The sequence below is a fragment of the Carassius gibelio genome, chromosome B1 (assembly GCF_023724105.1).
Source record: "Carassius gibelio isolate Cgi1373 ecotype wild population from Czech Republic chromosome B1, carGib1.2-hapl.c, whole genome shotgun sequence".
NCBI lineage: Eukaryota > Metazoa > Chordata > Actinopteri > Cypriniformes > Cyprinidae > Carassius > Carassius gibelio.
In genome coordinates this window covers 16,536,498-16,562,059 of record NC_068396.1, presented here as the reverse complement: position 1 = coordinate 16,562,059, position 25,562 = coordinate 16,536,498, and the positions used below count along the sequence as shown (strand labels likewise).

The 25,562-nt window shown below is 38.9% G+C and overlaps 1 protein-coding gene across 4 annotated transcripts in view; it reads left to right on the top strand.

Moving 5' to 3' along the window:
- Positions 1-25,562, top strand: part of cntln (centlein, centrosomal protein) — a 146,257-nt gene that overhangs the window by 13,268 nt on the left and 107,427 nt on the right. For all 4 annotated transcript variants that reach the window (XM_052545617.1, XM_052545618.1, XM_052545616.1 and 1 more), the window contains exons 6-10: positions 368-517; positions 1,851-1,984; positions 2,073-2,235; positions 2,378-2,542; positions 18,282-18,377. In XM_052545617.1, the coding sequence (XP_052401577.1) occupies positions 368-517; positions 1,851-1,984; positions 2,073-2,235; positions 2,378-2,542; positions 18,282-18,377 (708 nt within the window). The remainder of the gene's footprint in view (positions 1-367; positions 518-1,850; positions 1,985-2,072; positions 2,236-2,377; positions 2,543-18,281; positions 18,378-25,562) is intronic.

The following is a 25,562-nucleotide window of genomic DNA, read 5'->3' as shown; positions in this document are numbered from 1 at the left end:
ATGTGGCTTCTCCTTAATTACCTTCTGATGGGACTGGCATGATTAATTGATAAAGTGAAGATCTGGGGAGGATGTGTCTTTCCAGGGTCTCTTAGAAAAGGGAGGGAAGGATAGTGTGGGTAAAAAAGAAAGGAGCGAGAGATCAGCATCAAAGGCAGGCTGGCAGGACTAATGGGCCTGTAGTGGAGCTATTCTCATTAGAGCTGTCATTAGAGCAAAAGATGGTCCCTGCGCCAGGCTACCTGCGTGGGCTTCGGATTGCCCTGCCAACGCAGGTGTGCTCCAAACTTTCCTCTCTGGCTCTGCCTGTTCTGCTGCCTTTTCATCCCAATGATGCGACCATCTCTCACTCTCTTTTCCCCGGCAGGAAGCGAGGAGGCAGGCGCAGGAGTTCGAGGAGGAGGGCAGGCGTGCCCTACAGGAAGCCAGGCAACAATTAGATGCTCAGCACTCAGCTTCTCAGGCAGAGCTGGAGATATTGCGAGACCAAGAGGCCGTCAGCAGTTCCAGAGTCAAGGTAAGGTCCCCCGCTTCGCACCCTGTTCTCTTTTTTGCTGCTTCCTAAGCGGGTTCATGTAAATGTACTTCTCACAATGCGCAAATGTTAAATATTGATAGATATGTTCGGGGGGGGGGGCAAAATAATGACTTGGTGGGTTTACATGGTCGGCCCAATTTTTCTTTTCCCCAATCAACAGCGGGAGTGTACCCCTTGCAACATGACCAGAGCTGTTTTACATGTGGCCCCGAATCAGTCCTGCCTGCTGTCGTGGTGCTTAGCGATTTGGGCTATAATGACCTACTACAGGCTGAGCATGAGCTGTTGTTAGCATGTTCCATAGGGCCTCATTCAGTATTTGTGTATGTTTAATAGGGCTTGTGTTCTCTTGGGTTGAGTGTCACTCAAGCACCTGTGTGATTACCTGCTTTACATACAGATTTGTGTTCATTACTCTCCATGGGGAAGGGCAGAGGCAGGTCTGTGTGGACCTTAAACTCTAACTAGTCCAATTAAATTAGACTGTAGTGGTGCTCGGACTGTGTCCCCTTTCCTCCTGTGCTCTCTGTCTCTCTTAGTGCCCCTGTCAGCACTGGCTAGTTTTTAATGAGGGCTGCCCCGTGCTCTCCCTGGCCTGAGTGTTTGATGCTCAGCATCTGTTTGCTTCTCATTATCTCCATCAGCTCCTGTGATATGCTGCTGATAGGCTTCCCGCTTTTGTTGCTAATCTATTACTTTCAAACCATTGCCTTTCATTGTTTCTTTTTACTGTGGTCAAGTTCTCTGAGTTTTTTTTTTTATTTGCCAAACAAGAGTGTCCATGAAAAAAAAATAAAAAAATAAAAAAAAAAAAAATTAAAAAAACATCTATGTATGTTTTATTTTTATTTTCACCTTTGTATCCATGTTGGATTTTTATCTTTTGATCAATATTTTATAGCATTTTCACAATAAAAAATAAAAAATTATAGATTTATATATATATATATATATATATATATATATATATATATATATATATATATATATATATATATATATATATATATTATTATATATCTTGAATAATTTATATATTTCTTAAAATGTTGCTCTGTTATCATTTTGCCCCTATTTTTACTAGGGGGTGTGGTATGATAATTAGAACATATTTAAGATACAGTAACTGCCCGTACATTACAGTATGTGTGAATAGAATTTTAAATGGATTTTTGAATAAATTAATCGATCTGCACCAAAAAAAAAAAAAAAAAAAATATATATATATATATATATATATATATATATATATATATATATATATTTTATGCCATTGAACCAGGTGTCAATTAACAATAATTTTCTCTTGCAGAATTTGGAAGAGGAACTATTCAGAAGCAGACAGGACGTGCTAGAGGCTCAGAGTCGCTCAACTGCTTTGTCTCTTCAGCTTTCCACTGTAGAAAGGGATGGAGCTGACAAAGAACAACAGCTCTGTCAAATCAAGTGAGCAGCACTTACACAGATCTGGCTGAGCTTTGATTAACCCTGACCATATGAGTTGACCGTGATATGTGTGCATGTTCATTTCCAGACACAAGCTCCAGGACTTGCAGTGTCTGTACAGGCAGAGTGTGGAACATGCAGGAGAACAGGCCCAGCTCATTCAGCAGCTGGAGGGGCTTAACCTGGACACGCAAAGAGTCCTGCGCAGCCAAGAGGAGGCCCACACAGCAGACACTGTCTCCTACCAGAAGGTACAGGAGCGCATCTGTTGTCTGAACTTAGCGCCTGTCCTCACGAGTGAACACGTGCCCCTGGGGGGTGAACTTGTGTTCCAGCAAGGACTTAACTGCATTAACCGAGCTTGTCCTTCACTGTCTGTTTCTGCTGTGACAGCTCCACAGCGAGCTGAGCGTGTCATACCAAGCCCTTTGGCACAGCCAGGAACAGCTCCGCCAGCGGGAAGCAGCCCTCAGCATGCAGCTCAGCCAGAGAGATCAGCAAATCCAAGAACTCCAGGCACAGCTGCAGAGTTTCACAGCCGCCGCGGGGTACTGTGAGGTGAGTTCGTGTGGGGAGCACCATGACAGATTTACATCATGCTCAATGCCCTTTGTATGCAAAGCAAGCTGAATGAGCACTTCAGCAAAACCACACACTGTTAAAGGGGGGGTGAAATGCTCGTTTTCACTCAATATCCTGTTAATCTTGAGTACCTATAGAGTAGTACTGCATCCTTCATAACTCCAAAAAGTATTTAGTTTTATTATATTCATAAGAGAAAGATAGTCTGTACACGAGCGCCTGGAGGCGTGACGTGTGGGCGGAGCTAAAGAATCACGAGCGCGAGTAAGCTTTTGCGTTGAGGGCGTTTGGAAGCTGTGACAGCTGTGAAGGCTGAAACTGAACGAGAGCAGCAGCAGCAAGGACTCGCTCCGAGCGGGGCTCGAACCCAGGTCTCCGATGGGAGGCGGACGCACTAACAAGGAGGCAGAGATATTTGAAGCAGTTTTACTCACCATCTGTGGTTCCAACACACAATCGTGACCCTTTTTCGTTGGGATTGCATCATCCTTAAGAATTAAACGATACGCAAATCCGTCGTCAAACTGGGCTTTGTTTGTAAAACAAGCATTTTAGAAATGCAGGGAACAAACACAAACACTTGCACAACTCCGTTGATGCTCTGTAAAAATAAACTCCATCCACTGGTCCCTTAATGCTGCTTTTTCTTTGGTAATCTGTGCAGGGTTGTCTTGCCCTGGCAACCAAAAACACACTCCTTTTGTGACATTTCGCGACGCTCTCGCTCTGATCAGTGAGTCTGTGCTCAGCCTCTCATTGCTCTGCTATACGGGAGCGCGCGCTCTTCTGGCAGACGCGCCCTTAGGACCCATATAAGGAAATTCCGCTCCATCTAACGTTACACAGAGCCATACTCGAAAAAAACTTTCCGAAACTTGTGACAAACATTATTTTTTTGTATTTTTGGAACAGAAATACTCATTCAAACGTACAACTTAATTTTTGAAACTTTGTCCATGTTTAGCATGGGAATCCAACTCTTTAACAGTGTAAAAAACTCAGTTTGCATGAAATAGCATTTCACCCCCCTTTAATTTCCTTTTTCTCCTCTTAGTGCAACCGCATCTATAATAAATGAAATGCCTTTCAGTAAGAGATGAATGGGAAGAGATGACCAGGAGTTTTTGTAAATTTTTGCAAGACTTCATGCCTGACTGACAACTCCAAAGCATTTGGCATTAACCTTGCTTGAATACTGCCAGAGCTCATATCAGAAGATCAGTTATTGCATGTATATATGGCATGGTTCTTTGTTGTCACCATGGGTCTTTGTTGTCACCAAGCCTGTATTAATTTTACTGAAAACAACCCACTAAAAATAGTAAGAATAAAAATAGTAAATAGTTAATAATATAGTTAATAGTTAAAATAAAGTAAAATAAAATGAAGAAAGAAAGAAAAACTTTCAGGATTCTTAAAAAAAAAAAAAAAAAAAAAAAGGTCAGAAGAACAGCATTTATTTAAAAAAGAAATGTTCACTTTGCTGTCCCTTTTGCTCATTTTAAGATTTAGTATTTCATTGTGTCCATTTTTTTTTATATATATAAAATTTCCATTAATACTTTATAGGGTTGGGTATCGATTGGGTTTTTTACGATACCGGTGCCATTCCAAACATTAATTTTGCCATTCATTTGAATAATATTCTAGTGAGATTTTTGAATGCACAAGCAGTCTGACAACAACCGGTGCTTCACACAGAGATCTGATCTCACCATCATCAAATCTGTGTGTTACATGAAGAAACAGATAAAACCGAGACCAACTAAATTCAAGTCTTCAAGACATTTTAAATCACCTGCCTCCAAAGCTACAGTACTGTGATAAGGTTTAGGCACTTGTGTAAATATGCTGTAAAGTAAGGATTTATTTAAAAAATATTGTCATAAATGGATTTTATTTATCAATTAACTTACATTAACAAAGTCAAATCAATATTTGGTATCACCAACCTTTGCAACAGCTTTTTTTCAGGTTCACTTTCACATGGTTTTTCAGGTAGATTTGCAGAAAGGTTTCTTCAAGCGTCTTGGAGATACTACCACAGTTCTTCTGGATTTAGTTTCATCATCTCAATTTTATCTGTTTCTTCATGTAATCACAGACAGATTTGATGATGGTGAAATCAGATCTCCATGTGGAGCACCGGCTGTTGTCAGACTGCTTGTGCATTAAAAAATCTCACTAGATTATTATAAAAATTAATGGCAAAATGTTTGGAAATGTAAACTGATATTTTCTACAGACACACTACAGCAAAATATATAAATAACTGGCTGAACACCATTCTTTGGGGTGAAAATACTAACGTGCCTAAGACTTTTGCACAATAGTGTATGTACAAAGTATGTATAATTAAATTAAGTATATTTAAATAAGTGTAATTAAAGTATGCGTTCATGTGTGTTAAGGGCTAGATTTTCGCTTGAGAAAACAGCTGTAGTGTGATGAGCGGTGAACGGAGTGAAAACTTTACAGTAGATGGGAAACCGATTGCTCCCCCATTACATTTTGCAAACTGTATTTATTACAAAGAACTGCACAGATACAGATATTCTAACAATCTATCGATAAAAACACCTTGTGTCCTCTTTCTATTTGAGTCTGCTTGTGCTACTCCGCCGCGGTCTTCGGATTGAAGAGTGCGCTGAAAGACAGGTAGGAGACAGGTCTGCCTCGTTTTCATATGAAATTTAAGGGGACTGATACTGAGGCGATCGCAAATTTGTGTACAGTTTATGGAGCTTAATGCTATAGTCCCACCAAAAAAGCCTAGCGACGCCCATGCTTCTTGTGTAAATTTCTGAGAACCAGGACAAATATTTAAATCAATCGCTCAGACATTTAAGAGGCACCGAAATGAGGCACTGAAATCTGCGTTCTGATTCGTTTCAGTCCATATTGGCACCAGGTTTCGGTACCCAACCCTAATACTTTATCTTCTTTGTAGAAAATGGCCTAATGTGGAAAACATGTCGGATGGTAGCAGTCATGTAGATTGTGTTGAAAACGTAGCTTGAGGAGTATCAAATAGTTCAGTTAGTAAGTACAACCATTGCAGGGGAAGTCGTGGCCTAATGGTTAGAGGGTTGGACTCCCAATCGAAGGGTTGTGGGTTCTAGTCTCGGGCCGGACGGAATTGTGGGTGGGGTGAGTGCATGTACAGTTCTCTCTCCACCTTCAATACCACGACTTAGGTGCCCTTGAGCAAGGCATCGAACCCCCAACTGCTCCCCGGGCGCCGCAGCATAAATGGCTGCCCACCCCTGTGTGCTCACAGTGTGTGTGTGTGTTCACTGCTCTGTGTGTGTGCATTTCGGATGGGTTAAATGCAGAGCACAAATTCTGAGTATGGGTCAACATACTTGGCTGAATGTCACTTCACTAATCTAATCAAGGTTTCTACAGTAGGTCCGTCTCAAATCTGAGATGTTGTAGATGTGTTCTGTGCATTTGTACACGTGTGCATCACAGTAAGGCGGCACATCACTTGGTTTTGGGTATGCACAATAATCCATGGATGCTTTATGCAGCGTTCGAATGTATTGCTTTAAATATGAAATTGTGTTTACTGAACACATGTAGCAGCTGCCTTGCTGTTTTGTTTCTTAACAGTTTTACCTACAGACATCAAAGTGATCTGATCAGTTATCCCAAGGTATAACACAGTCAAGAGAGCTTTCCGTTTCCCCACTATAATTGCACTGACTGGGATGTGTATGCTAGTGTAATCTGAAATTCTGTATCAGCTTCTTCCTGAACACCTGTTAAATTCTAATGCACTGGTTTTTTGAGCTTTATTTTAGATTTAAATGTTAGGAATGATCAAAGTGCTGATCAGCAGAGGGAGCTGAGCGAAACCAGACTCCATTTGAATAAGGGAGAAGTGATGGAGGAAGGAAACTCCAAGAGGAACAAAAAAGAAGCCCATTGTGTGGCTAGCTGGGACAAAAGAATTGCTCAAAGGCCAGTGCAGACTGCCTTTCCTTCTCATCTTGTGGAAAAGCTGCTTGTGATGACCTTTCTCGTCACCACCTGCTTTTTGTGGTTATTTGTTTATTACAAAGGTACTAAACAGATTTCACTTTCAACATTTCAATAGGTTTGAAATTTAACATCATATCAATTAATGAAATTCATCTTTTTAAATGTACATTTGAGTTAAATCCGTAAAACCTAAAATGTTGCTACAATATTTTCAAAGTAAATTCTGGCAACCATAGCTGCCGGGATTTTTTTTTTTTTTTAACCGTAAATATGATACAATTTTTATTTTAATTTTTTTGACAGCGTAGAACATGGGCCATATTTACTTATTAACTATTGGTTGGTTTATTGGTTGTGATCTGAGCTTTGATTGGGCTGAGCTTTTCTGCTTTCCATTGTTCTTTGGAAATAAATATCTAAGAATTATTACTTTTTATTTTTATTTTTATCTATATTTCCTTTTATCTTACCATTTCTTCCGGCAGTCTGTCTCTGAGTGACGGGACCCAGGTTGTCACTATTCTGTATGTGTCATTCTCTGATCTAAATCAGGCCTAGTAGGTTCTTCTTTTCTAGTAAAAAGCCATTGAAAACCAAATATAAAATTGGCCTCCCGGGGATTACACAGGAAGTGTTGCATCTTACAGTCTATTAGCAATGCACTAACACTCTGTGGCAGATCGGTGGTGGCAAGAAGGTTTATTGCAGCTTTTGTTCAATTGTCTATGCACTTGAACTATTATACAGAGTGACAAGGTCTTGTTATGAATAATGTTGAAGAACTGTTAGAATCGCATTGCTGCTCACATCTCAAGTGATTGTTTGTTGCTCCTCTAGGATCTACATCTGGCAAATTGATTCTATGGTGTGGATTGATTGGAAATGCAGATTTTTATTAAACCGTTTCAAGTGAATTTATTGATTAATCCCAGAATTAATGCAGTTTTTTTTTCTTTTTTTTTTTCTGTCTTTAGCCAGATTTTTATTGACAGCCAAAGACATTAAGGGGCCACTTAATCAGTTTTATCACCTATAGAAGTATGTATTTAATAGGTGGAATGTTATGAATTTAATTAAACTTTGTAGTAGCGAGAAAACCTCCCAAGTGATGAAATTTCAATGTCTCTCTCCCCATTTCTCCCCATTCCAGAGCCCAGACGCTCCTCTCAACATTTGCATCTGCGTGTTATTAGTGTTAGTGAAAGCCGAGCTGTCAGATGTATAATTGAAGTGTCCGCTCCCTGCACACATGGCTTGTTATGTGGGGTCATGTTTAGATGAGTAGATGTGTTTCTTTTGATCACTATCTGATGCTCAAACCCTGAGCTTCAGCATACTGAGAGGCTGCCGATGTGTTTGGCTTTAAATCTTTAGGAGGCAGTGCTTCCCTCACTGTGGGCTGCCTCACCAGTTTGTTTCACTCAGCTTGTTTAGATAACCTTAGCCCGATGAGGTCTCATCAGACCTATTGAACTTCCACAGCAAGTGCTTCCTAAACTTTTAAGAGGCCACTCTTTGTGTCTTTTAACAGTTGTTCAGCATCTCCTCCAGCTGCTGGTTGTTAGCATGTAATGACCAAATGCAAATGAACACTTTCACTTTGCATATCAGAAAAATGTTTAAATTAGATTTGCATTATAAACTGTTATTATTGGTGCTTATTTTAATTATTGAGCCCATACGTTTTAACAGAGATTATATACAACAATATGATTCTGAAATCATCTGAACAATTATCTGTTTTTGTTAGTATGGTAGGCTATTGTATTATGTGGGAGCCCTTTTCCATAATTTACCCTGTCCTAACCAGCCATGACATGACTCTGCGATGCGATAAATGGTACTTTTTTCCCACATTAATCAGACTGTATTGTGATCAGCTAACAGCTGACCAGCTGACAGCTCAGGTACTTGGTGTGTTTTGTATGATGTTAAACTAGTTTAATTTGATTTGGTGGGTTGTCCTTTCATTTAAACTTGACTGTCTATGCAGTAAAAAGGCAGGATTTAACTAGAGAAAAGAGTAAAATGACTGTAGTGTTCCCTTTGTCTAAAAACACCTATAGTGCACTGGGCATGTTGCCAAATGTCTGTGGGTGGGGATACAAAAACAGATAATGGGACAATGATCTGCAGTTTTAATAAAAGCCTAAAGGTGACAAAAGTCAGCCAGATGACGTGATTTTTGTTGTCAAATAGACGGGAAGATCCGGGTGCAGGAAACATTTGAGAAAGGCCTTCCACCAACATTGACGCTAGTTAAAATCGTCAGACTTGTCTTTTTGACAGCCTGTGAGGGACATTTACCTCAGATTTAGAAAATAACTGTGAACTCTATGTAAACAAGTGTACTCCTATATAAGTCATTGATTATCTTATCACAGTGTGACTGGTTAGGTTATGTTGTTGTGCAAAAAAATTATAAAATAACAAAATAAATTAAATAAAAGGAAACCGACAACTAGAGTGCAGGTAAAGTTTAAGATAAAGTAAAAAAAAAAAAAAAAAAATTGTACATTATGAAATCTAAAGTAACACTGTGACATTTCAAGATACAAAGTATAGCAATTATTTTTTTTTTTTTGCTAGTGAAACTCTGGTATCATGCATGGAAAAAAGTTTTCTTCCACAAAAAAAAAAAAAAAAAAAACCTTCCTAGGGAATACGGCTTATTAATTTCATATATCATTATTCAGTTTGTTCTTTTGGCAGCGGTCAGTTGAGTGAATCTCTAAGACAGTCTTAGATGTTTGATTTGTGTATTATGAGAAAAATACTATGACCTTTCAGTTGTTTAACACAGTATACAGAATTGAGTCATGGCTTCTATATTGATATTTCTTCAAAGCATTATGAAATATGAAAACAGCTGTATTAGCAAGAATACCTTCAAATTAATCCAGCCACTGGCTGTCCTAAAACATTTTGTTGGATGCTGGTAAGTTTGTTTAGCATGTTTTCTACTGTAATGATATGAACTCTTGTGCTCAAGTGCTTTCATGAGATGAACAGTGTGTGTACTGAGACTCATTAATAAACCCCAGCCATGTGTTAAAGGCTCAGCCGGTCGCTTATTCACTCACATGCAGTCCCTGTCCATCTGCAGGGGTTCTGATCACCAGTTAAAAACACAGGCCTGCTCACCATGACCCGAGAGCCACTCACGTCTAAATTCATATAAAAACACAGCCTTGAAGAGATGCCTCTGTGTTTACACAACCATCACATGCTAATGCAGGGAACAGTTTGCCACATACACGCATTAAGCAGCTCTGGCCCAGAGTGAAGCACTCCTCTACTGGCTTCATGAAGTCAAGGGCCTGATTATAGTTGTTTTGTAAATAACAGTGATCAGATCTGTTTTGTGGCATAAATGGTACATGTGTAAAACAGTCTAATTCAGATGCAAGATGCAGCTTTGTCAGCTTATGGGTCACGGGCCTTAGGGAGCACAATCACGAGCCCCCTCCATATGTTCCCTTTGCTTCTACACTGAGACCACCAATGCCAGCAAAACTCCAAGAACAACCTAATCGTGTTCTGTAATTACAGCATGCTGTTTTATCCCCTCTCTATTTTTCACGCTCTTTCACACGCTTCCTTTCTCTCACCCTTTTATTCTCCTTCTTCACCCCTCATCTTTCCTGCTGGCTAGAAATGAGGGGAAAAGACTCAAACACTCCCTCATCAGATCATTTGTAAATTGCTTTACGCGGCTGATGCCGAACTCTGTTGGTTTTTGACTGCTTGGAATTATAAATAATTGTAACAGATGCGCCAATGTGGCCGGCCTCCAACAAATGAGGCCCCAGATAATTTGGCCGACCCTTTTGGCAGGCCAATTTAATAAAATGTGAACAAAATCTACCTGCTAATAATTTATCATCCCCTCTCCCAATTGGTTAAACTTAATTACCCTGGCAGTTAACAAGGTCACGCCCAGATGCCAAGCCCGGCTGTAGTTTTTATAATGCAATCAGGAACCCAAAGGTGATGACAGCGCTATTGTTTTTTTCATTATCTTGCTCTCAGAGAAAACACAGGTGCCAAGGCCTACTTGTCTGCTGGCGGTAATTACCAGTCATCGTAGCCTTCAAACTTGGTGCTGCAAACATGTCAGGCACGGCTGAACTTCACACACTTTCTTAGAGTTGTCTCTCTGCGAAGAAGGGGAAAGATTCTGTAACATCTGTTTTCACCCGGTCCAAGAACAAGCCATCGAGTCTTGTGTTTACTGGATACATGCTTGCAATAGATTCACTTTGACTTGTCATGTCATATTATTTTGCTAAAAGTTGAATCAGTTATATTGTAATGTCTCTTTCACGGCTGTGAAATAGATCCACCATTGTACATGCAGTGCAGCACATGAACTGTGGGCATCAATCAAGTAACCAGTCACTCACACATGTGACTACATTTTAAGGACTAATAATAAATTTAGAGCAGATACATTTTTAATGCATGTTGTGTTGTGATTGCTTCAATTTGCATGCACACTAAATTCTAGAACTCAGGAAACAGAAAATCATAGGGTGTTGCAGTGATTAGGTATTTTTGTAGGTCAACCCAATTTCCCTTGACAAAAAACAATATGATTTCTCTATTAGGGATGTGCAACAGTGATCGAGTACTCGAGTACTCGACCGCGACAGCGATGATCGATCACATAAACGATGATCGAAATTATTATTATTATTTTTTTTATTGGTTATGGCAGCACGATGGGAGGCGCCCTGATCTCTGATTGGTTAGCTTCCCACTTGATACCTCAAAAGACGTTAGAAGACAGATAATCATGGCCTCAAAGTCACGTAAGTGATGGCTGGTTTCCCTTTGAGAAGAACGATGAAAATACAGTTCAGGGTAAGCTGTGCAGCGCCAAGCTGTCACACACATCTACAACAAATACAATGCGCTATCATCTAAAATGTGTACATAAAATATTTGGCGATAACAGAGCGGCAACTCAGACGAGCATTGAATCACTTGCCGTAAGACCTTAGTGCAACGCAGGCAGAACCGAGAAGACGAAAAAGCTGTTCGCTGAAATGGTGGTGAAAGACTTGGTGCCCATTAGTTTCAGGGACAGAGAATGTTTACTTGTTCAGTGGTACCTGGCTGTTCCTGCAACATCTGTTCGAGCGAAGCAAATTTATTCCACTAAATGTGAACAGGCTGCGCACTTGGCTCTCATCTGAACACGTAGACGGCCTTATGTTTTTTGAATAGACATTTGAACGTTTCACCGGTCGTGATAAATATAATATAAATTTTTTTTAAACAATATTATTATTTTAGTTTTGAGCTTTAGCCATAGTTAAAATATCTAGGCTATCTGTCTCTGTTTTATAGTACCTTATAATAGTTGTTCTTATTCAATTATTTAGCAAGTGATTTCCATGCTGTTAAATAATATTTAAATAATATTTTGGTTGATCAGAAAGTGCAAATTGAATACAAAATATTAATTAAATATTAGAATACATAAAAATAACGATAGTGACACTAATGTGAATTTATTGTACTTTCGTGTTTGTAAAGCGCAATCCGAGTTACACTTTCGGTCAAGTTCAAATCTGCATCTGCAAATTATTTTTTTTTTTTTCAGATAAAAGTTGCAAGAGCTAGTCTATATCTGATTAATTAACATTAACAATTAGTCTGAAATCGCTGCATATCAGCGATTCGTTTCATGCTCATATAAGCAATGCACGATAATGATATTGCTCTTAAATGTTTTATTTTTCTATTATTATTGTTATTATTTTATTACTGATGTTATAATATTGCATCCGAGCTTTTTTTCCGTCATATTTGTGGGCATAATTCAATTCATATGGCTTCGAAAACGCGCAGGTGGTATATGGAAAATAAATCTTAACTTAAAAATACAGCTTCATTACAACTATTACACTTAATAACGTAGATGAAAATATAGCTCAAACTTTGCCCATCTTTCAGGGCGCTGTCATGAAAACGCATCAGCAGGAGCTCGCGCGCGCTGGCGCTCTCTCTCTCTCTCTCTGTCTAACGCATAACTTAGCATCCTATTGTGCTGATACAAGCTGTAATGTTACGTCTGATATGTATCTCAGTTATCTGATTTATCATGGGATGTGTCATAGAATTAGCTTCCGTTTATTGGTATACTCTTCACCTCAGGCAGATATTTCGTGCTTCTTTATTAATAACATTGCTTCATCATAATCATAATCTAACCTGTCCTAATCATGTGTTGGTGTTCATGTTTTCATAGACAGATTTTCATGTCAGATTTTTATTTTTATTTTTTCATTTTCATTACAATCTTCAGATTTTTTCATTATATACATTATGGCCACGCCCCGCCCCCCACATTAAGCCACACCCCTGATTAATCGATTAATCGTTTTTGAAACCTATAGATGATCGAAATGAGAAATTTCCCAAAATGCCCATCCCTATTCTCTATTGACTTTTTATTGGATTTATTGTAGAAAATAAGCTCTAAACTTATGATTCTTGCACGTTTGGTTTACTGTGATAATCTTCACAAAAGAGCATAAGTTTTATGAATACAATGAATTTGTCTAAATACAATCACCAGAAGTAAAAAGCTAAATGTAGATTATAACAAAACTAAATCCCGGTCGAGTAATTTCAGCTTCACCACAGCACAGCACACAACACCACTTGCACAGCTCTCTCTTCTACCCTCAATACCACTAGTGAGGTGAGACCCTTGAGCAAGGCACCATAGCAAAAAAAGGCTCTACTGTTCATTGTGTGTGTTCACTACTCCTTGCTGTTTTTGTGCACTTGGATGGGTGAAATGCAGAGCACAAATTCCGAGTATGGGAAACCATACTTGGCCACACATCATGTCACTTTGTGATGAGATTGAAAATGAGCCTCATGCTCTTGTTATTCCTGTCCAAGTGACGAAATTCATTTGGAATTATTCTTTATTTTATGCTTTTACATAAAACAGAGCTTTTTAGATGAAACCGTAATGCACCAGCACCAGTCCCATTTGCTAGTATGCACCTTTCACCTTGATATAAAATATCAACATATGACACGTCATTTTGTGAAGGGAGATTGATTAGGCTGAGATGCCCAATACATTAAAATGCTTTATATCATGCAGATTACAACAATGAGTAGGCATAATGTTTTATTCAGCTTGCCCTGTCAGGAGCTTTGACCGAGAACACCACCAATCAAATGTCTGGAATTTGTAAAAAAAATAAAATAAAAAACCCTCACAAAGGCTGCATTTATTTGTTTAAACATTTTGTAAAACAGTAATATCATTGTGAAATATATATATATATATATATATATATATATATATATTTATCTTTAGATTATGTGTGTGTGTGTGTGTGTGTGTGTGTGTCCTTGTATATATGCAATGCATTAGCATTCACCTGCAACTGAATACTTAAGACCATTTAGGCAGCAGTTTGGATGAGTTTATCAGCTCTTTGAGTGATTTACTCAGTCTCAAAATAATATGGCACCATTACATAGTGTCTGTTTGTATATACCTCTACTGCCCTGGAAGACAGCGGAGACCAGGACAACTAGAGCCCCAGATACAGATCCCCTGCAAAGACCTTGTCTCAGAGGAGCACCAGGACAAGACCACAGGAAAAAGATGATTCTTCTGCACAATCTGACTTTGCTGCCCTGGAATTGAACTACTGGTTTCGTCTGGTCAGAGGAGAACTGACCCCCCAACTGAGCCTGGTTTCTCCCAAGGTTTTTTTCTCTATTCTGTCAACGATGGAGTTTCGGTTCCTTGCCACTGTCGCCTCTGGCTTGCTTAGTTGGGGTCACTTCATCTACAGCGATATTGTTGACTTGATTGCAAATAAATGCACAGACACTATTTAACTGAACAGAGATGACATCACTGAATTCAATGATGAACTGCCTTTAACTATCATTTTGCATTATTGACACACTGTTTTCCTAATGAATGTTGTTCAGTTGCTTTGACGCAATGTATTTTGTTTAAAGCGCTATATAAATAAAAAAAATAATATATATATATATATATTGGTTTGTACTCCACATGGCACTCTAGGACATTTACCTTTTGGTATACTGTATGCTACTCTAGTGTTGCCTTTGCAGTGTGTTTTGGGTCTTTGCCTTGATTGAAGATTAATTGTCCCAGTGCTCCTGCTGATTGCAGCTTAATTAACTCCCAAGTTTTTCTGTAGTTAGTGCTGTCTATTTTGTATGTATTTGTTTATTTATTTTTATGCTCCTTGCCACAGTGAAACATCCCCAGAGCATAATGCTACCACCACGCTGATGTTCTGGGGAACATATTGTTCAATACTGTAACCTTATGAGCCCAATTCCTGTTCAATGCCTTGCTCAAGGGCACCAAAGTCATGGTATTGAAGGTGGAGAGAGAACTGTACATGCACTCCCCCCACCCACAATTCCGTCCGGCCCGAGACTAGAACTCACAACCCTTCGATTGGGAGTCCAACCCTCTAACCATTAGGCCACGACTTCCCCTAAATTGTTATCTCTTTTGTTGATAACAATTTTCTAGGTGCTTCTCAATACAAGTTTAGGAAGATAGTTTTCACATGTTGCATTGCTAAATGAACATCATAAATGACCCAAACTCAGAGCAGATGCAGACATAAATTCTTGTGGAGTAAAATTTATGGCTCTGAGACACTGAAAACATGGATCATGAGCTGTTAATTTGTAAAAGAACACGTTGCTTTGCTTAACTCTGAAACACACAGCACATATATTATTTATTTAAATTGTAACCTTTGCCACACAAAAAAGACTGTTTAAAATAGTATTTGTATGTTGGGTGCAACTGTAATGCCTAAAATTGTTGCCTAGGTAGACAGTTCAAACTAAAACATATATTACAGTGTGCTATAGACAGAGTGATAAAGTTTTATATTAAAAAGCTGACCCTGTAAAATAGTTCTGGGCGGTATACCGGTTCATACCGAAAACCGGTATTTATTTTCTTAACGATGTTAATTTTTTATATACCACCATACCGATGTATTTAATTACTCAACGTTCGGAACGAACGTTATGCTGTGCTGCGGCAGCGCGACACTGTTTCAGATGGACCCTTTACAGTGTTGTACTTCATACTCTGTCTGCAGCTTTTATGCACCTATGTTAACGGATTCCAGCGTTCACACTGCACAAGTTTTCGGTCCGTCAGTGCGTTCCAGGAGCGGTGCGTCTGTAGCAGGGCAGCGATCGTTTATGTACCTAGTCTATTTTTACTGTGCTGCAAGTGCTGAATTAAAGTGAAAGCGCATTGTTCGCAAGAAAATTGAACATGTATTGACACGGAAATGCAGTCATTTCACAATAAATATATGTCTGTGGTGTTTTAATTTTAAATATTTTAACAAGTAGGCTAATTATTGTGTTTAAATGTTTTGCCGCTTGCTTGAGCGGCTTATTATACAAACCTAGGAGTAAAATGCATAATGCTTTGTTTATATTTTAGTTTAAACTAATATCTGTAACTATGAAAGATTGTTACTGTTCTGTGATAAAAGACTCACAATGCTGAAAAAAACGTGATATAAATTTTTGTTCAAACCGCCCAGCACTACTGTAAAACATTATCTTCCACCCCTTAACAGTATTTTCCAGGGTTCTTGCCATCTTAATGAAAGCTTAAGCATTCTGAACACGGCCTTTCAGGCAGCTTTTTTTTTAAAAAATTTTTTAAGTATCATGTGATAGTGTTAATAATAATATTTTTGTACAGTTAACACTGAAATACTTATCCTCATACTTATCCTATCTTCATACTTCTAGTGCTCATGATAATGCTAAAAGACTATTTACTCTTCTTTTGACATGGTTATGTAAGGTCTTGTTCCCTGGAAAATGCTTAATAAAATACTTTACTCAAAAATGACCAAACCTATGAATCGTGAAAGCAAATTCTAACAGTATGAAGAGTGAAATATCCAGTCCTCATTTGTTGTAATGCAATGGAAAAGATTGATTAGTACATATTTCAAAAATGTCTAGCTTTGGAGCTATTTGGAAAAACATTGGGTTGAGTAAATGCTAACAAATTTTTTAACTATATTGTCCATATGCATTGATGCAAACCTGTCATCTTTTGGCAAAAGTCTTTGTTTTGAATCCAGAATAAGTCATTTATGCAATTCATGCAGATCTGAGTATTTTTTTTAGAAAGAGAGGTTTTCAATGTCTTGAAGCAGCATATATATATATATATATATATATATATATATATATATATATATATATATATATATATATATATATATATATATATATATATATATATATATATATATATATATACACACACACACACACACACACACACACACACACACACACACACACACACACACACACACACACACAGTACAACAGTGTTTAGTTTGATTTATTTATATGAAGCATAACAGCAACATCAGTAATAATTTAGCAAGCAACTGGGTATGTGGTCCGAGACAACTAAAGCGGAGAGTGAATAAAAAAAAAGAAAAAAAGAAAAAGTGTGATTATTTCCATCTACATCCTTATGGAAAGTCAACTTAAATCCACATTTAGAAGCTGATGTTTTAAAAATGTTCTTCTCAAGGCCCCATCTTTGTCAGCTTTTTCACCTCTGATGAGTTTGCATCCCTGCACATGAGAATTAACCTGTGCAGTCCAGGAAGGGTGAGGCTTTCTTTGCCCCTAATTTCACAACTGTTCTCTTTGTTCTCTATATTCAAGTATTGATTGCTTCTCCTTTGTAAGCTTTAATTTCACACTTTTGCTAATCCTTGCAGAGTTGAAGTCTTTGATGATGAGGACACCACTGTTCCCGTGTATGCTGAGAATGTTAAGTCTGGTTTTGGGACATGTGTCAGAGGAAAGTTTAGCTATGCTGTTAATGAGTTGACTTCAAGACATCAATTGGTTGATCCTTTTGGACTAAGAGCTTCAAGCAAGTGACTCTAGTTAGTTGTACTCAACAGCAGCCCAGTCAAGAGCTAATCAGCTTTTAAAGGATCTTTTTAGTTCTCTGAAGTATCAGTGTTTTTTTTTCCCTAGATTAATGGGTTTTGATCTGGTCCCCGAATATCTGCTTCTCTCGATCTGTAGTGGTGCTTCTGCCATTTTGTAGTTTCACTCTTTCACAGTTGATCCGCCATCTGGCCTTCCTTCACTGCCCTAACCAGATTTTGCACACAACTCTCCACTGATTTTAGGTACTTTAGAGAGAGCCCACTCTTCTCTATCTTTCTCTCTCTCACACACACACATTCCCTCTTTTTTCTTTCTCCCCAAAGTCTGCTTCTGTTGTCCTATCAAGTGTAACTCTGGGCCCTGATAGAGCAATTAAAGGCGCCTCCCTCCCCACCTTTGGTAATGAGGCCTGGCGCGTTTCTCACTCTATAACCCTTTAGTCTCCCCTAATGGGACATCATTATTGTCAAAGAAACAATGTAAATGGAAATGAACATGCTCATTAGGTCCCTGCACAGAGAACCCTTCAGCAGCATTCCATGTGCGATCCTCCTTGTGATTCAGCCCGTGTCCCATTAGGTTTTGGAGAGTGTGTAGGATGATGTTTGTGTATTTGTACGTAAAGGGCTATTGCTCATCGTTTGCTTTTGATAATTAACAACTTGCTGATTGTGTTGGTGAAAAGGGGTTTTCTATTGTTTTACCGGTTTCTTTTTGTCTTTGTCAGGGCTCCAGGTCTCTGTCTCCAGGTGGCGGCAGCAGTGATGTAGCAGACAGTCAGGAGCAAAGGATTCAGTGGCTGCAAGAATTACTTGCACTTAAGGTGATTAATACTTGCTTTATTCTGTGACTGTGGTTCTATTATCTTCTCATTGGAGATTTATGTCCTTATTTGATCATTTTGGCCACATTCTTTGGTTACTCTTAGTTTTAAGGTGTCCTTGTTACAGTGTAATTATACATTTAAGTACTGAGTAATATGTATTTACTATATGGTTAGGGTTAGGATTAGGCTTTGGCTTTGGCGTTGGCTTACTTGCTTGTAATTATGCATAATTTATTGTTATTTTAATAGTAAGTACATGTAACGTGTAACAAGGACACCGTAAAAATAAGTGAGTAAAATAAAGTGTTTACCATTCTTCTCAGAAATAGAACACAGAAGGTGTGCAATGTGTCATACAATCAAATATAATTTTAAAAAATAAATAATAATAAAAAAGTATATGCTAAATAAATAGGCACTAAAAGAAACATAATAATAAATATACCAGTATGCAAATTTCAAGACAAATTTCATGATTCCAAAACATAAAAAAAATGTAAAAAGTGATGTGCACATACACAGCAGTGAGTAGTGAACACACACACATGCAGTGAACATGCACCCAGAGCAGTGGATAGCCATTTTTGCTCCAGCGCCTGGGGAGCAGTTTTGAGATCGGTGCCTTGCTCAAGGGTCTCAACTCAGTCATGGTATAGATCGTGGAAGAGAGCACTGGTCATTCCCTCCTACGACCTTTGGGTTGTAAGTCTGTCTCTCTAACCATTAGGCCACCACTGCCCCCTAACATGGTAGCACTTTATTTTAGGGAGCAGTCTTCAATATTAATCCAACCCAATACCTAAACTTAACAACTACTTTAGTTTGAGGCAGAAGTCGTAGTTAATAGTTAATAGTGTGACCTAAAGCAAAAATAAAATGGCCACAAAGTAATTTTAGTTTTACAAAACACTGACCTGTAATGCTGTAAAACATTTTTAAATATTACCATTTAACAAATTAAAACAAATGAAAAATATATGAAATATAATTAAAAAGATAATTCTAAATGCAAAACCATAGTAGTCTGATACACTGGCTCCCCTTTGGATATGAGTGTGTATTTGCATATGCGTGCGTCTGACTGGTAAAGTTTCAGCATGAAGGAGCTCATAGCAGGTAGAGTCAGATGTTGTCCTCTGACCGCTGCCCTCTAACTGACCTCCATCTTTCATTATACAAACGCACACACATTGACTGTCTGCAGAGGCAATGAGGCAGCGGGAGAGAAGACTGCTGAAGAACTCAAGCTCTTCACTAAACCAATCATCCATGTCTCTCTTTTCGACTTTTCAAGCCTCTCTCTCTTACCCTGCACTCTTCTCTGCTCCCATCTTCGCCGTTCCTGCATTTCCTTCCTTTTAAATCTGGAGGAAACTAATCTTGTCTGTGTTTTTGTCTGTCAGATGCTTCAGTTTGTGAGGCTCAGTGACAGTCAATGGTTCCTGCGGTGTGGAGTACTCATCCTCCAGTTCATATTGATTCTGATGCCCAGGTGGATGCGTGCCGGGTACTTTAAACACCCCCCTTATGATGTGATGTCACTCAGATACAAACGTTGGTCACTCAATCTGAACAGGCCTTCATTAGTGCTCTGCTTTGTTTCACTTCTCTGTTTCATATTCTCTGTCTTTCTGGTTTGAAGGCTGAGTGTCCTCTTGTGAATTTCTGAGCAGTAAATCCATACTTGTCACATTGGCAACCAGTCTGAGGCTGGCTTGTTCTCTTTGTCCTTGTTAATAATAACAGGGTTTAGGGCCCTGCATTTCCCGCCCAGCAGGGCTGCCGTGTCATAGCAGCGGTAAACAAGCTTTCCTCCCTTTTAGAAAGCCTTTCGACAAGTCTCCTGGCCCTGGCCACTCAAGCTGAAAGGTGCACTTGCTGTCTCTGCCAGAGTTCGTCTTGGCTAAGGTCAGAATAATAGAGGGCCTTCTTGTCAGGAAAATCTATATGTTCACCCCTGAAAAGTCCCATGTAATCTTTTGCGGAGATCACCCCCCCCCCCCTTCTTTTTTTCTTCAAATAGCTGTGAAGCAAAGACTAATATTTACGGGCATTTGGGGAACGACCCGGCTCACTGAGGCATTCCTCCTGCTGTGGGGTTTAAGTGGGGGGAAAAGTCAGCCTTGTCCTATTGGCTGACAGGCGAAATGTCAGGCCACAATAATGCTACAGGTGCCAGGTTGGCGTGGAAACGCTTGTCAGTGCCTTGTTCCCAGAGAAGTACTCAAAGAACATATCCCAAAAAGAAAAACACTCTCTTTGATATAGGGCTGTCACTTTTATTTGCACATTCGAGCGGACCAACCAAAAAAAGTTTTGAAGATGAAAATAGGGAATCGATTTTAACCAAATATGTACAGAATTAATTTTTAAAGAATTAAACAATTTACAAATATAGATGTAACAAAACTCTCAAACAAGCAGAAAAGAAAATAAAGAATTCCGAAAGTCCAGTATGCGTTGCGAAACTAGACAGAAAATACCATCAATTTTATGCGCCTATAAGACCCAGTTATGTCGAAAGCGACCTCTTATGCTGCGTTCACACCAAACGCGAATAGAGCGTCTGGCGCGAATGATTTCAATGTTAAGTCAATGTAAAGGGCTCACGGTGCGGTAGACGCGAATTCGCCTCATTCGCGCATCTAGTTACAGGAGATTCTGAGTTATGAAAAGGACCATTGCAAGCTGACAGCGACCGGCTTTTGTGGTGGAAAATTGGCAGTAATACCTCCCAACTTGCGCAGCTGTACCTGAGTGTCCCTGGGACATCAGTGCGGTCAGAGCGCATCTTCTCATCAGCTGGACATATAGTGAATAAAAAACGCTCTGCTCTGGACCCCGAAAATGTTGATCGACTTGTTTTCCTGTCCAATAAATTTGTAATGGCCCTAGCCTTTTTGCTGCCTAGCCTAAGTGTCGGTTATGTTCAATAAAAAAACACACATGTCCTGTTCTCAAGTCCATTTGAATTTTCGGTCACACTTTATTTTAGGGTCCAATTCTCACTATTAACTAACCATTAACTATGATTTTTGCCTCAATTAACTCCCTATTTGCTGCTTATTAATAGTTTATAAGGTAGTTGTTAAGTTTAGGGTATTGGGTAGGATTATTGATGTAATGCATTATATGTACTTTATAAGCACTAATAAACAGCCAATATGTTAATAATAGGCATGCTAATAAGCAAATAGTTATTAGTGTGAATTGGACCCTATACTAAAGTGTTACCGAAGTTTCATTTTTTGAACAGTTGTTGGAAATGGATTGATCCTTATTTAAAATAATCTTGGAGATTTTTGAATTGCCTAAATTATAAATGCAGCCGGGTTGAAGCCTGCAGTAATGTTTTTCTTTTGTTATGGCAGCCGTCCCCTCTGTACATTTATTTTTTCGAGAATGTTGCACTCCTGTTGCTGTTTGTTATTCTGCACGAAACTTCATGCCAATATATAAGAAATATTGCTGACTTGTGCGTTTCCAGCGCTCTCTTTACGTTCGTCCGTTATTTGACATTGAAAAAGGAAATGTCTTTTTTACAATCGATTCAATGAACACTTGTGTCTTAAAAATTTAAAAGGATTTTTTTCACAAAAGTGACAGCCCTACTTTGATATAACTTTGCTAGTGATCTTCATAGAAATACCAATGATGTAGTTACTTTGGTCAATTCACTTAAAGTGCTTTTGAGTGTCACTAGCAAAGAGATTTCAAATTAACAGTATAAAAATGATTGTAATAATAAAACTTCCTATTCATCGGGAAGAAGGAGGCGGGAACCGGCGCACAATCAAACAGAAACTTTAATAATCACAAAATAAACAAAACAGCGCATCAGCCCCTCACGGACGACTGATGCGCGCAAATAAAAAGCAAAACATAAACTAAAATTAGTACTGTGCAAAAAATCGAATGCGATTTTCATGCACATCTCATCAGTAAAGACGCTCCTGTAATTAGAAGTATATCTCCAGCACGTGCGTTTCAGATCAGGGTTGCCAGGTTTCCACAACAAATCCAAAACTAACCCAATCGCGCTTCCAGGAGGTTCCCCGATAAAAATTGCTTCCCGGGGTTAAAATTTACGTTTTTTAGCAGGGCTGCCTTGGTAAAATTCGCATTTCAGGGGCTAAATATCACGTTATTGGTATTGTGGTCGCTTCCACCGAGCCATAATTCACTGACAATCTACACAAAATCGATTTTAAAATCGCAGGCGATTGTTTGTCGATTTTGAAAACGATTTTGTGTTAGTTGTCGATAGACTACGGCTCTGTGTAGGAACTGCTGCTCCACCTGAACCAGTGTTGCCAAGTCTTTTTTTTACATGTCCGCGGTTTGAAGCAACCCCAATACCAATAACGTGATATTTAACCCCTAAAGTGTGAATTTTACCAAGGCAACCCTTGCAAAAAATTATATTTTAACCCCGGGAAGCAATTTTTAACCTGGGGGTAGGACAGACGAGGCAAGAGAAAAGGAGATGGAAGGGGGAGTGACAGAGACGAGAGAGGGGAGAGAGGAAAAAAAAATTCTGGTTCCCAGACGCACTGCTGCTCGGCCCTCCACCAGCTGGGTGATCTCATCCGCGGTGCCTGGCGGTGGCACTGGATGGCCCTCGGCGGACTGCATGACACTCCTCCACCGCCCGGTGGACGGCGGGCAGCCGGCAGGAGTCCCCCGTTCCCTGCTCCTCCGGATTCCTTCCTCCTAGCGAACGGCGCCGACTCCTCCGCTCCCTCACGGACGGCAGCCGCCCCTCCATATCGTGGGCAGCGGGCAGCGAGCTCGCCCGTCCCCGGCAACTCGCTCCAGCCCATCGCCTCGAGCGTCCATGGCGGCACACTCATTGCCAGCTCGATGGCACCGCAGATTCACCACAGCGACAAGGGATCTTCAGCAGCGCGTCCCTCCTTCTCTCACGTCCCTCGGCCCCGCCCCACTCGCCACAATGATTAAAGACGATTGTGTAATGTGGTAGAAATGTACATTTTTGTGAAGTTCTGCATACCTGATAATAGCATGTAATTGTCTGAATATAAATATCAGACACTTCATAACAGTCTGTTATAGGATAAAGAAATGACAGTAAAACGTGACTGTGATCAAAGTAAGCGTGTGTTCCTGCAGAACATTATTCTTACCTATTGGCCAGAACCAGAACTGAGTTTGTGGTTTTATTCGGCTTTATTATATTTATTATTATTTTCATTTTTAATGTAGATATTTAAACTATATTTACTATACAGTGCTTAAATGTATTTAAATAAAATTGATGTAAGGTTTTTAACAAACTAGGTAAGGTTTTGTGCCATTGCTACTCTAACAGTATTGGTGATTACAAAAATCATTTTTTAGCTTTCTGTATAGGTTAGTACTCCAATTTGTGTAAGCTCTTTGGTAACAGCAGTAGGCTATTTCTAATGCTGTAATATGATTATTGCTTTCGTCTATGAAAGAAAGGCAGAAAAAATTGTCAAGCATTTTATAGTGTTTTTTCCAGATGCCCAATTACAGTCAAAAAGGACCTAAAGAATGAAAGGCGTAGGAGGCCATTTTTGTTATTATGTGAATAAGTACTATTTATTTGTTTCAGTTTGTTATTTGCCAAAAAAAAAGACAATAATTTTTTTTTTTTTTTTTTTTTTTTGACATTCCTAAAATATTTGCTTTTTGTCTTTTATTATGACAGGTGGTCTAATACATGAAACACTGTATGTTTTCATAGCATTCAGTTAGCATATTTCAAGGACACTGTGCAGAATGTGAAATAATGTGTTTTTTATTTATTTTATTTATTTTTTTGTCCATATAACTAACAAAAAAGAAAATTTGGCTTTTTTTATTTGATTAATTGAAACAATTATTGGCCAACTAATAGTTTATCAAAATAATCATTAGTTGCAGCCATAAACTGAATTAGTTATAAATCTTTCTTCCAAATTGTGACATACATCTGAAAGTAGTGGATTATCGAGGAAAAAAAATGATAATAAATTGTTCGGAGACTTGGTTCAGTCCATCAGGGGTTAATTGGATTTTGAGATGTGGATGTCATGTTGCAATCAAAAATAGAGGGAAATGAATGTGAGCTTGCAGGGATGGGGTTAAAGTAGAAATGATTGGAGAGGTCCAGTATACATGAGCAAAGAGAAGGTTGTCATCTCACTAGAACATCAAGTTATAGCATTTTGATATAAAAATTACAAGGTCAAAAAAAAGCATGCATGAACAGTTGTTTAATCTATGAGGTGGATGTTGCCTTACTCTTACCATGATGCCTTTGATGTAATCTTATGGCTTAGTTTAAAAGAGTCTGTATTCTGCCTGATAGAAGATTGTAGACCAGTGGTTCCCAAACTTTTTCAAGTCGCGGCCCACACAACCAAATGCGCGGCCCACTTCAAAAAAATTAACTGACCCCTCTATGGTTGGGTTAATAACTTAGTACTCGGAAGCTAGATTTTAAACTATATTTATTGAATAAACTAGGGCTGTGCGATATGGACAAAAAAAAAAAAAAAACTATCGCGATTTTTTTGATCAATTTTGCAATTGTGCTTTTACAGTCATAAATGCATTCAGGATTAATTTGAAACATATTTCCAAAAGAAAACCAATCAGAGCTTTATCAAAAAGTTGTAACATCTCTAGAACAGACATAAGTCAAAATTATCACTATAGTGAAGATGTAAAAAAATGTATAGACTTGTGGCAAAAAAAAATAAATTAAAAAAAATCCTGTATACAGGGACTTTTTTTTCTTTTTTGCCATGCATTGTTCATAGAGCTCATTAATTGTAGCGGTGCCTCAGGTGTTTGCAGTGTGTATACAGTATGTGTATGCGGTCAGCAGTGAGAGCGCATAAATAACGCGAAAGCACATTAAAATAATGCACGAGTGCGAATCTCTCTGTTTCGCAGCAAATTTCCTTTGCTCTGTCACAAAACCGGTCGTGCTTGCTCAGATACACGCTGCTTTGCGAGGAGAGAGTGTGCACACTTAAAACGTGTCTCCTCTCACTTAAACTGCATCCTGTTCACTAACAAATTCACTCTATGCTCATGTGTTAGACATGAATTATTTTCGCACGTTTTAATTTCTAGCCTTTTACCGCAGTGAGAACGCTCTGATCCGTCAACATTGGCTCAGAAAAAAGGCGCATCACAGACAGTGTG